This window comes from Mesoplodon mirus (genome assembly GCF_964341445.2).
Source record: "Mesoplodon mirus genome assembly, chromosome: 5".
In the NCBI taxonomy this organism is placed as follows: Eukaryota; Metazoa; Chordata; class Mammalia; order Artiodactyla; family Ziphiidae; genus Mesoplodon; species Mesoplodon mirus.
The window spans coordinates 123775013-123788129 of record NC_138980.1 but is presented as its reverse complement, the minus strand read 5'-3'; the positions used below and the strand labels follow the sequence as shown (position 1 = coordinate 123788129).

The window sequence follows — 13117 nt, the reverse complement described above, 5'->3', positions numbered from 1 at the left end:
TTGAAGCACCTTATACTGTTACCAAATAATACCAGCACCCAATTGATCTGTTTGTATGTTTCAGGGCAATTCCATATTATTATCACTTCTTATCACCCAGGGCCTTGGTAAAATTAAACTTTCAAACCGGAAACTGGGCTTCCACCTGGTAATTCCTTTCCCAAACTTGGGGCAAGCCTCAGGTGTGAGCTGGTATGCTCTGCCCAGTTTAATGCCCACCCCTAGAGATGGTGTCCAGATGAGATTTGGAAGGGAGGATCCCTGACATTGTCCCAACTCAGTGTCTCCTGAGATGTACTCCGTCCTTGCACTTTCTAAAATAAACTGTTACATGTAAGTAATTCTGTAACTCATTATTTTCCACAGGCTTTTTGGAAGGGACGTAAACAGCGGGCTTCCTATATGCACAGGCGACAAATGTTCATTGATAATATTCCTTCTGTTGTGAAGGTAAACATCCTTTCCTACCTTAGTGCTTGACTTAAACTTTTCCCTTCATTTTCGTTTTGCTTCTAGAAGACAGACTATGTTTGAGCCTTGACATTAGAAGCAAGTCCTGGGTTTGAGTCATACCTCCACTACTCACTTAGCTGATCATCTTCAAGCAAGTCCATCAAAACACTCTATTGTCTCTGGTCCTTTATAATATATGCTCTAACAAGTCCAAATTAATTATTTAAATTCTGGAGGAAACCCAGTATTATTTTATGGTCTTCGCTAATAATGTTTAGAATGCTCAAAATTTAACAGTGCAAACCTTAGTTGTAACGCAAATGCAAAGCCAATGACAAGAGAAAGTAGAGCTAAGTTAGGGCCTGTATTTAGGTGGTGGGCTGGTCTAACCCAGCTTCCCACCAAGACTGGTTGCTCCGAGCTTAGAGAAAGAACACGCATTGGAGTGCCCACTGTCTCAGAGCTGAAAACTAAAGAACTGTATGGCAGTGAACTTGTAGAAACTTGGAAATCCAGATCAGAGTCACAAGAGTGGGACTGGAGAGAGATGGGAATCAGATGAGATTTGTTAAGACTTTTTAAACTGTGAGGACAAAGAATGACATGGTCTAGACCCCTTGTGCATTACTAGCTCCTGAATGAAATGTCCTTTGCACACCCTGGAACACATGCTTATTTGCTCAGAAAACCATGGGTCACAGTTGGTCCCTCGTGAGACCTCTTGAAATGTTTTCCTGTAAAGACCTAAAGAATATTCGCTGCGTTTAAGAGATGTGGGAAGCAACCCTGAACTTAGTTTCATTTGATCCCCTGACCCGTGGCAACTCTCAGCAAAATGCCTTGCCCGCTTGGCTTTTACTTACTGAGATTAAAGCAAAATAGTACAAAGAGCTACATTACCTTCCCCACCATAACGTGTAACATGTTCTGAACCCCTAGGAGAAAAAGCAACAAAGGAAGTAGAAGATGAAGATTAGGCTTTAGATGTTTATTAGTTGGTAGGCTGCTAATTTTTACTTTTTTATCAAATTATCTGTCAATATTATTTTTAAAAGACTCCATAAAGAGATATGAAAGGTTATCTGGTAATTGCCTGGATTTCTCTTTTTAACTTATTTTTAGATTCAGTCCTGGTTCCGGATGGTAACAGCACGAAAGAATTACCTCTCACGACTGCAGTATTTCAGAGATCATGTAAGAGACACGCATGTGGATTTTTATCCTGGCTGAGAATGAACTAAGTGAATACTTTGTTGAATGTTAGCATTGAATGATTTTTATTAAATGGTGGAAATGAACACTAGGAGGAAAAAATAGGTTTTAGAACTCAATGTGATACTATTTGGACACTTCTTACATTTTTTTATTCAGAACTTAGGTTCAGAGTGAGACTTCACCATTCAGAACTGGAAAGGAAATGGGTGAGAGAAAACTGATGTGGACTAGTAATGCCAGGGAGAAAAGATTCAACTTTCCAACATTACTTGTAAAGTGCTTATTACTGCTAACCGAGTAATTTAAATAAACACCCACAGGAGGAATATTTTTAGGATCTTTGAAGAATAGATATGTGAACATAGATTGGACCAACTAAATTTGGTGGTAAAATTCTTTGCCCTTTTTAAATCTCTATATTTAAACGGTCGCTTTGCAATCTTGTTTATATTTTAGCTAACTGTTTATATTTTAGCTAACTTATCTGCCCCTTTCTTCAAAGAGAATGCAAAAATAAACATTGACTACACCACATCTAAATACTATCAGTTCTAAATAGTGTCCCTTTTGAAAACGCTGTTACTTCTTAAATAGTTCTAAATTCTAAAATAGTGGAGTAGGTGGGACTCTGGGAGGTTGTGACTGGTCTTATTTTTTTCGCAGAACAATGAAATTGTGAAAATACAGTCTCTATTGAGAGCAAACAAAGCTAGAGATGACTACAAAACATTGGGTAAGTGGGAGCATTCTGAGACAAAGTATCCCTTATTAACCAGGCAAGGACAAGTTATTTCCATCTGAGTCACTTCAGTGGCTGCTTCAAAAACAGAGGATGCCCGTTATTTCCAGTAGATTTTGACCATCTCAGGCCCCAGGTTCTGAACCAGTACACAAAGGAAGATGTGATGACAGGAAGTGGGCCTTTCTATCTAAATGGAGTGGGGTAAATGCAGTAGATGTGATTTCTTCTTCAAAAGGAATGGGCTGCATGGGGTGGGGGGATAAAGTAGGAGTTTGAGATTAACATATACACACTACTATATATAAAATAGATAATCAACAAGGACCTACCGTATAGCACAGGGAACTATATTCAATATCTTATAATAACCTATAATGAAAAAGAATATTAAAAAAATATATATACATATACATCTGAATCACTTCACTGTACACCTGAAACTAACACATTGTAAATCAACTACACTTCAATTTTTTAAAAATGGAGTTGGCATAAATGCTGATTTTTTATATTAAATTTGAGCTAGAGGCAGGAATCTAATGCAAAAAGCCAGAAGATAAACTTAAATTTGAATACTGTTTATTACCTGGCCTGTGATTTTTTTTCCTCTCATTTTAATTATGAAACATAGTCATATGAGAAATTTGGAAATACGAATAAGAAGGGAAAAAGCACACAGTTTCACCTCCCAAAGATAACTACAAACATCTTCCTATAATTTCATTCTGGACTTCTCACAGTACCTATGGTTTTTTAAATCGTCTTCCTTATACTAATAGTATATGCCATTTGTAGAAAGTTTGAAAACAGCAAAATAAAATAAAAATCACCCAGAAATAGCATTTACATTTTGTGCTGTCTTTTTCAGTTTCAGCTCTGCATACGTTTGTCATTCTGTTGTTGTTGTTTTTACATAGTGAAGATCATTCTTTATATGCTAAATTTTTAACATCCTTACTATCACAAGTACATGTGATAAAGAGCTTGTCCTAGATTAAGTCTAGAAGGGCTTGCTGATAAGTTTATTAGTACTGCCTAAATTCTTCAAATATTCAGGTCATTCAAGATTAGTTTTGAGAGGGCAAAACAAATCAGTGTGTATTTTAGTAATGAAAATGGCCATTATGTTCTAACTGCCTTGTTTCTTACTTTTTTTCTTTTTTTTTGGAGGAAATAACTGTTCAGTAATGTTCCTAGCACAGTGCTACTAAGTAGTTTCACCAACACCCTTTATTGTCAAAAGTCTGTCTGAATTATGGAGTGAAGTGTATGGCCTAAGAAAGATGCTTCCCTGGTACTTGTTAAGGAAAAGTATCCGGCAGCCTCAGAGGCCAGGTTCTGCCTCAAGCCCGTGGAATCTTCTGGATACTACCTCATTCTACTAGATTCCAGAAGCCAGCATGCAAACTGAGGGAGGAAGGGTCCCCAGTCTTCCCAATGCCATACTGCTCCACTTTGGAATTGATGAGATTCGTCTCTTAGTTGGTAGACAATCTTTAATTTTTTATAAGGAAGCTGAATAGGGGGTTTGTTTTCTGAGCACTAACACACTAAAATAGGTAATTTAAGGATAAGTTTTCCAAACAAACACAGGCTGCTTTTCGTTTCCTTCTGGGGAACATGTTTTTGTGGGTGGTTGTGATGATGCTTGTTACTTGCTTACTTTTTTTTTTTTTTTAACTTACAAAGATAAAAGAAATTCCAGTTTAAAAATCTAGGTGATTTCCTGTTAAAGCATAGAAGGCAGATAGAAAATATGTTAGTGAATAAATCAGATCAAAACTGCTCTGGGTTTTGGCAAATAGGGTGGCTTTGTGGTAACTGAACTGTAAATTTTCATTTCTTTCTCAATTCAGCATCTTCATAAAACAAAGGCATTTTTTTAAGCTGAAAAACAGATCACTTTTATTAGTCTGTCATGATTCATTTTCACCCATTCCCCCCAGAGAGGCGCTGAATGCATTCAGGTTTAGAAGTTGCTGGAACCGTAATGTGGCCACTTGTAAGTGCTGACTGTTAAGTTGTGTGGTTTCCTGAAATCAAAGTACCACAAAGTGGTATGAAGATATCATGAAGATGCCAAAAAGCCAACTGTTGGTAGAGGAACTATTACATTTGAGCCATAATAATTAGTAAGACTAAAATATTAATTTGTTTCTACCAGGCCTGTTAGCACATAAACTGATACACAGTTCTTCAGAGCCAGGAGAGAGAACTTTAGACACAAATGCGTTGGCTTATGTTCTCTCAGCTACGTGAATGAGCTCTGGTGTGTGCCTCAGGCTGTTTCTGAAATGGTCATGTCATCAGCAACATCTTTGCTGAAATAGAAGGAAAATAAATTCATGTATGCTTCAGTGATCAGGAAGAAAAGGGTCCCTAATCCAAGGTAACTTGGAATCTAGTGGAATATGAGGCATTATTATCCAGTAAATTCTGAGCCTGGAAGCAGAATTGGACCTCTGAAGCTTCCTAAGGCTTTTCTTTGACAAGTACCAATAAAGACCATCAGATGGGGAACAACAGTAATACAGATGACTCTAGATTTGGTTGTTCATGATGAGTTCAGTCTGTTAATTGTGTTGTTCGTTGAACTCTGTATTCCTTAAGTGTCAAAATGGCACACAACTAAACAGAAGTATAAGGAAGCTTGAGTAGGGCCTTGGAAGTAGAAGGGAGGATGGTTACTGAGGCCGCCACAACTGGACTGGGCTCTCTCAAGTCATCTTTTTGTTGCTGTGTCTAATCATTCAGCATTGAAGGTCCAGGTAGTTTCTTCTTAGAGTTTACCCAGAGCAGATCTCATTACACACCTTAAAAAAAATTTTCTTTTTCAAAGTCGCAGTGCAAGAGAATTAAAGCACAATTAAGGTTCAAGGCACTAAGGGAAAGCCCTTGTAGAATTTATATAGATATTCCTCTCAACAACTGAGCCTGGTCTCTTAGGTGCTGAATGCCCTCCCTGGTCCATGCTGAAAGGACAGGGACCCAATTCAGTTTCTAAAATTGCTTCATTTCTGCCAAGTAGAACATGTGTTCCAGTTGTCATTCTGTTGGCTCCTGTTAGACCTTACAGTTCTCCCTTGACTGACCTTTTCTAATTCACCTTTCACCTAATTCCTGCTCCTTCCCCAAGGTCTTTTGGGCTGGGCAAACAAAAAACAAGAAACAAAAAATCCTCTTTCTGCTTCCTGCAGCAAGAACAGAAATCTCTTATCTGGCTCAGCCACAAGCTCTTAGAGCCGGGGCAACTCACGTTAGCATTCTTTCCCAGGTTCCTCATCAATAAGACACTGATAGATAGAACTATCTCCTCAGTGCGTGGTCCTGGGAACAGCATGAGAGAGGGCTGATAAACGGGTGCTAGACGAGGAATTAGTGAGGCCCAACCTTATCAGTGGCGTGCATTTATTTATATGATCCCTTTCCTCGTCCAGATTTGACATGAGGCAGGATGATTCACTCTGGAGACCAAGCGCGTCCATCGCTCTACTTTTCTGTCAATGCTTTATTTAAAGACCTGATTTCTTTCCTACTGATGATCCGTTCAAGCATGCCCAGTTAAAGCACACCTTTCCTTTCCTTGCAGTTGGCTCCGAAAACCCGCCGTTAACAGTAATCCGCAAATTTGTACACCTGTTGGACCAGAGTGACTTGGATTTCCAGGAGGCGCTGGAGGTAGCACGATTAAGGGAAGAAGTGGTGACCAAGATCAGAGGCACTCAACAGCTCGAGAAAGACCTGAACCTGATGGACATTAAGATTGGGCTTCTGGTGAAGAACAGGATCACACTGGAGGTCAGTGGGGTTTGTGGGACTGTTGGTTCCCAGAAGAGAGAAGACAGTCGTATATTTGCCCACAACTCTCTGGTCCAGCTAAGTTCCTTTGGAGTCCAGAAGGAGTGGCCCAAAGTTTAGTTACCATTTTCGTGACCACTTTATGGTCTTAGACCTGCAAAATTCTGTGCCCCCCTTTTATGACATTTGGTAAGACTTCTATACCATTCTGAAAGGAAATTTATGTGAAATAAAACCAACTTACATATGTACCTTCATAGCAAGGCCTTAGCCTTTCTATAAATATAAAAGAGAAATTCAAAGAAATTAATTTATAGTAAAAATACATATTTCAATATGAAAATACATGGGCCTTATGCCATTAGATGTGATAAAGTTACCAGAGACTTGGGCCTCTTCACAGAATAACCACAGATTGAGAGAGCTACAGATGAGACTGGTCAGGTGAGTGGTGGAACTGGCCATGAGTTCTTTTTTCCAAAGTGGAGAACAACTCTTTGTAATAAGCCCTTGAACAGCAAAGTGTGGTCTTCCTCCACCCCCCACCACTTGACATGGAATTGCCGTCCTAGAAAATAAAGTTTATATTAAAATTGTGAGGATCTATGTTGTGCTTATATGTAAAATGATTAGATTCTAGGCTCAAGCAACTACGCACAGAATTTTGAACTACGTGAGTGACCAGTGGGACATTAAAAAATCCAGCCATGCGAGATGTGGACAGTTATTTACACAGGACCATCCTACAAACTGCAGGACAGCAGAGCATCTGTCCTCCCCAGACCCCGCTCACTGGAAACCAGTGCTGTCTCCAATCCATCAGATGTTAGCCCTCCCCCCTGCACATTTCCAAAATGACCCCCTACAGAGTGGCATTTCCCTAATAATAGCCTCCAAATAAATAATGCTGTAGTTTTGTATCTGTGAGAAACCTGCCAGTGTCAAAGCTCCCCAAAACTATGTGAAAAGTGTCATTTTTACCCAAGAAAAGGAGATTTCCAGGGTAAGACCTCTCTCCATGTCCCTGTTCCCATGCCACGTCAGTTTTCAGAAAACCAACAGGGCAAGGCAGGGGAAGTTGACCTTCTGGATGCCCTGAGAAGGCTACAGTGGGTCAGAGGTAGAGAGCCAGCTTCTGGTGTGGTTCTGGAAAACTACCAGGTGAACAGGCACGGGAGGCTACCAGCTAAGTAGACATGGGAACGCCTCACTCTTGTCTCCGGCCCTCACAGAGATACCAGCAAAATAGTGCCAAGAAAATAAGGAAACGAGAGCAACTCGTAAGACAGGAAATGATCATCTTTTCTAAATATTAAGGGAAAAAACTACAAATTTAAAAGTTCTGCTTTTAACTCTATTTTCATTGTTTTATCCAGAAAAACAATAGTACTTTAGTCTTTAAAAAAAAATAATGTGTTTGTATTGTTTGATACATATGAAAACTTTTAAAGTATAATATATTCCAGAAGGTCCTTCAGAGAATGCCTTTTATAGCTTTACACTGCTGTTTTACCCTACTCCCATAAAGTTGTAAACAGGAAATGCCTTGCCTTTTAAAATAAAGGCTTAGTTGCAAAAGAGTAGTAGAAATATGTAGCTTGTGGAAATACAAACATGGCAGATTTTCAGATCTTCATGAGTGTTTAAAATTTTTTAAAGCATTACTAATTGTTAGCATTGTGAAACAAAGTTAATTTTTCGGCTTATATTTTCAAACACCAAATATTTATCAAACACTGATTAGAAGTTAAACTAATGATTCTCAAGAAGGTACTCTTTTATCTTATTAATAGTAGCATTTTTGGTTTGATGATAAGAATAGTGCAGTTGAAGTTTTATTTACAGTAGCGAAATAATGGGGAACAACCCAAACCCGAAAACAACAAACAGAGGACAGTAGAACCAGTCCGACATGTATATTACACGGCCACTAAAAATAACGTTTCTGAAGAATATTTAAGGGCAGGGGAAAGGGTTGCAATATAATGGAGAAGAAAATAGTACCTAAAACACTATGATTTCATTTATTGTAAAAAATAGATATACACTTAAGCTAAAAGAAAAAAATTAAGCTCTTTTTCTTTGCATGGTAAATTAACCATATATATATATTTTTTTAACATCTTTATTGGAGTAAAATTGCTTTACAGTGTTGTGTTAGTTTCTGCTGTATAACAAAGTGAATCAGCTATATGTATACATATATCCCCATATCCCCTCCCTCTTGTGTCTCCCTCCCACCCTCCCTATCCCACCCCTCTAGGTGGTCACAAAGCACCGAGCTGATCTCCCTGTGCTATGCAGCTGCTTCCCACTAGCTATCTATTTTGCATTTGGTAGTGTATATATTCCATGCCACTCTCTCACTTCGTCCCAGCTTACCCTTCCCCCTCCCCGTGTCCTCAAGTCCATTCTCTACGTCTACGTCTTTATTCCTGTCCCGCCCCTAGGTTCATCAGAACCTTTTTTTTTTTTTTAGATTCCATATATATGTGTTAGCATACGGTATTTGTTCTTGTCTTTCTGACTTACTTCACTCTGTGTGACAGACTCTAGGTCCATCCAACTCACTACAAATAACTCAGTTTTGTTTCTTTTTATGGCTGAGTAATATTCCATTGTATATATGTGCCACATCTTCTTTTTTTTTTTTTTTTTTGCGGTACGTGGGCCTCTCACTGTTGTGGCCTCTCCCGTTGCGGAGCACAGGCTCCGGACGTGCAGGCTCAGCGGCCATGGCCCACGGGCCCAGCCGCTCCACGGCATGTGGGATCTTCCCAGACCAGGGCACGAACCCGTGTCCCCTGCATCAGCAGGCGGACTCTCAACCACTGCGCCACCAGGGAGGCCCTGTGCCACATCTTCTTTATCCATTCATCTGTCAATGGACCCTTAGGTTGCTTCCATGTCCTGGTATATATAGTTTTTAATTTTTTTTTAACAATGAGCATATGTTGAGAAAAAGGTTTAAAGGGAAGTGGCTTAGTTCTTACAGAGCAACTCTAGCTCTCTCTAGTAACCATGTGTCTTACAATTCTTTTAAAATTGGCATTCCTTCTGGAAACCTCAGAAAGTCAGTGGGCGAGTGAGTGAAGTAGCTAATATTGGTTTTAAGCAAAAGAAGAGGTTTGGAAATGGAGACAGACAGATGAAGTAGAAGTTTCTGGGAGGCATAGGGAGGAAGAAAGGTCTAGATTCAAAGTAGCTTGAAGGAAAACCAAAGTAGAAATTGAAAATAATCTTGAATTGCTAAAGTTCCTATTGATGGGTGTGTCATATCATGTGAGTGCAGACTTGTAGGCCAGGGCTATCTGTAACCCAGGATTGAAATTTATTGTATTGCTTAATTAAACTTCTTTGCTGCTTTATGAGCATATTTCCTTCCTTAACCTCTCTAAGCCTTGTTTTCTTCACTGGAAAATGTGCTAAGTGCCTTACATGGATTGTTTTTATCTTCACAGAAGCTCAGTAAGATTGCTATCATGAAGCCCATTTTATAGATTTAAGGAAATTGAGTCTTAGAGAGGTTAACCTGAGCAAGGTCACAAAACTAACTGTGCTTTGCAGATACTCGTATTTTTATGACTCCAAAGCCCAAGCCCTTTGTCGTAGTCCACATCTTCTACAAAAGTGCGTATACTCTAGCATATTACCTGCATGCGGATATTCTGTTACCAGGGGGAGGGAAAAGATGGTGGCAACTAAGGCAACATTGAGATGTGGGAATATTATGAACAAGTTAAATACTGTTGCTCCTTCAAACCAGTATTCCTCAAATGTTCAATATTTATTGATAAGAATAGAGGACATGGGCTTCCCTGGTGGCGCAGTGGTTGAGAGTCCGCCTGCCGATGCAGGGGACACGGGTTCATGCCCCGGTCTGGGAAGATCCCACATGCCGCGGAGCGGCTGGGCCCGTGAGCCATGGCCGCTGAGCCTGCACGTCCGGAGCCTGTGCTCCGCAACGGGAGAGGCCACAAGAGTGAGAGGCCTGCGTACCGCAAAAAAAAAAAAAGAATAGAGGACATGAGATTTCTATTAGTAAAAAGCATATGCCTCTCTTTGGAACCCCTGTCTGGGTTGGCCTTTGTCCCCTTCTTCAAGCTTTCCAAGGCAAACCTCCATTCACACCAGAGCTTTTGTGAGCCAGGTGTAATTTCACAGGGAAGACAGAAGAAGGGCTTATCCCGTTGAAGCGTGCTGCTCTGTACTTGGATCTCCAGCAGACAGATGGTTCCCGTGGCACAGCTGCTGGCTCTCCTCTCCCTCCCACTTCCCCTCCAGGGCTCAGCATTTGACTGCTCTTTCCCTTCCTCCAATGCTCTTCCTGTGCTGTCTTCACCAAATCTGTTAATAATGCGAAGGAACTTGGTTCTGCCCTAGAGTTTGCTTACCACCCCACCCTCTGTTCTTTTCTGTATATGTCAAAAACATTACCCTAAAGATGAAGTCTGCAGCATAACAAAGGAATAGTCTCCAGTTTCCAGAGCTATTTCCATTGCAAGTAGTTGGGGGACATCGGGGGTGAGGGGGGCCAGTGATGGGGAGGTTAAGTACCAAGATTTTTTTTTCTTCCGTATATTTAAAATCAAGATAATTAATTTATTCCATGTATTTGGGGGAATTGAATCTCTACACATCACCAGTTATCTGAAGAGGAGAAACCTGGGTTAAATGGAACTGTAAGCCAGTTAGTCTAGTGATGTCTTAGGACTTCTTATAGATACAGGTATCAGGCCACCGCCTGCCTAGACTTCTCCTGAACCTCCGTCTGGAGGTAACTACGCTTCCTTTCTTCATCTTGAATGTGATTTATATATTTGTGAAATAAGGGGGGAAGTGTCGCCTTCTTAAAATTTTTGTAGAAATGAAAATCAAATTCCTCCTCTTTCCCCACATAAACAATTAGGGGAACAGAAGTAAAGGATTAAGTCAAGTTACCCCTCTCTAAGCTGAGAATAAAGAAGAATAAATTCATAGACCTTGAAGGCAATGGATGTAACCACATAGAACTATCTAATCTCAACGCTCCAAGGGTTGTTTTGGGTTTTTTTTCCCCTACCTATGAGCTGACCCCAGCTATCGGAGAAGGGGGTGCTGGGGGGTGAATAGATTTGGAGCTTGTCCTGTACAGTGGTTCTCATCCACAGGGATAATTGGAAATGGGGACAGGCACATTTTTTGTTGTCAAAATGACAGGAGTCCCTACTGGCATTTGGTGGAGAAGGGCCCAGGATGCAAGATGGACAGCAGTGCATGCACAGCAAAGCATGGTAGTGCCTGAAATGCCCGGAGGGCCCCCCTCGGGACTGGTGGTGGAGAATCCTGATACTGGCTGCAAACAGAGTCCTCATGTGGAGGCTGGGCTAAGAGCTCAGGGAAGCAGATGGAAGAAGTTTTAGGAAAAACAGCTTTCTTGCCACCTATGCTCTGGGACAGTGACCCAGTGTTCGGTGGCAAAGGAGGCATTCTAGAGCTGTGGCTTTCATGTAAGTCACGTGCCATTAGTGAGTCATGAAATCAATTTAGTGTATCACTTCAGCAGATTTTAAAAATGGAATAGAATAGGGGCTTCCCTGGTGGCGCAGTGGATGAGAGTCTGCCTGCCAATGCAGGGGACACGGGTTCGAGCCCCGGTCTGGGAAGATCCCACATGCCGCGGAGCAACTAGGCCCGTGAGCCACAACTACTGAGCCTGCGCGTCTGGAGCTTGTGCTCCGCAACAAGAGAGGCCGCGACAGTGAGAGGCCTGCGCACAGTGATGAAGAGTGGCCCCCGCTTGCCACAACTAGAGAAAGCCCTCGCACAGAAACGAAGACCCAACACAGCCAAAAATAAATAAATAAATAAATGAAATTTTAAAAAATGGAATAGAATAAAAGCAAGTTGAAGCGATCAGAGTGTGTCCCAGTAGTAAGAATAAGCATCCTTTCGTATAGTGTGTGTGGGTAAGTTTGCCAATAAAAGACATAAAATGTATTTTTTACTGTGGGTTTCCGTAAAAATGTTTGGTAGATCCTTATCTAAACGATCTACTCTGGTTCATGAGCCTTTAAGCCCCTGAAGGGGACACAGCAGCCTCAGTGACCTCTTGACAATGTTTCCAGCCACACATTTTCCACATTTCCCTGTAAATAGTTATAAAGGAGCATGATTGGGAGGAAAAACCCTTAACTTTGTTAAATATTTAGAGGCTTCTCTTCGCTTCCATTTCTTTCTTTCTTTTTTTTTTTTCTGCTTTATAACAAAGTGAATCAGTTATACATATACATATGTTCCCTATCCCCTCCCTCTTGCGCTTCCATTTCTAATTTCTACATTGCATATTTTTTGCAAGTGCTTCTATAGTTTCAAAAGATATAATTCATTCTTTTAAAAGTTACAGTTTAGTCGTGTTTAGTATATTCCCCAAATTGTACAACTATCACTTCTGTCTGACTCTAGAACATTTCATCACCCCAAAAAGAAACCCCAAAGAAAATGTTCTGGAATTAGATTGTGGTGACAGATGCACAACCTTGTGACTAGATGGGACACCATGGAATTGTACTCTTTAAAAGGATGAACTGTATAGTAAATGAATAATATTTCAATGGAAAAAATAGCCATATTCATTAACAGTCATTACCTATTCACTCCAACCCCCAGCCACAGCAACCTTTGGTATACTTTCTATCTTGATAGATTTGCCTGTTCTGGATATTTCATATTAATAGAGTCACACAATATGTCATCTGTTGTGACCAGCTTCTTTCACTTAGTGTAGTGTTTTTAAAGTTCACCATTTTGGAGTAGCCTAACTCAGTACTTCATTCCTCTTTACTGATAAATAACATTCCATTGTGTGGATACACCACATTTTGTTTGCCCATTTATCAGTTGATGGACACTTGAGTTGTTCCCTCTTTT

General features: G+C 40.4%; 1 protein-coding gene across 1 annotated transcript in view; it reads left to right on the top strand.

Moving 5' to 3' along the window:
* IQGAP2 (IQ motif containing GTPase activating protein 2) overlaps window positions 1–13117 on the top strand; it is a 291384-nt gene that overhangs the window by 236723 nt on the left and 41544 nt on the right. The window contains exons 18-21 of the mRNA XM_082624118.1: window positions 367–450; window positions 1576–1647; window positions 2332–2401; window positions 6000–6208. Coding sequence (XP_082480244.1) covers window positions 367–450; window positions 1576–1647; window positions 2332–2401; window positions 6000–6208 — 435 coding nt within the window. The remainder of the gene's footprint in view (window positions 1–366; window positions 451–1575; window positions 1648–2331; window positions 2402–5999; window positions 6209–13117) is intronic.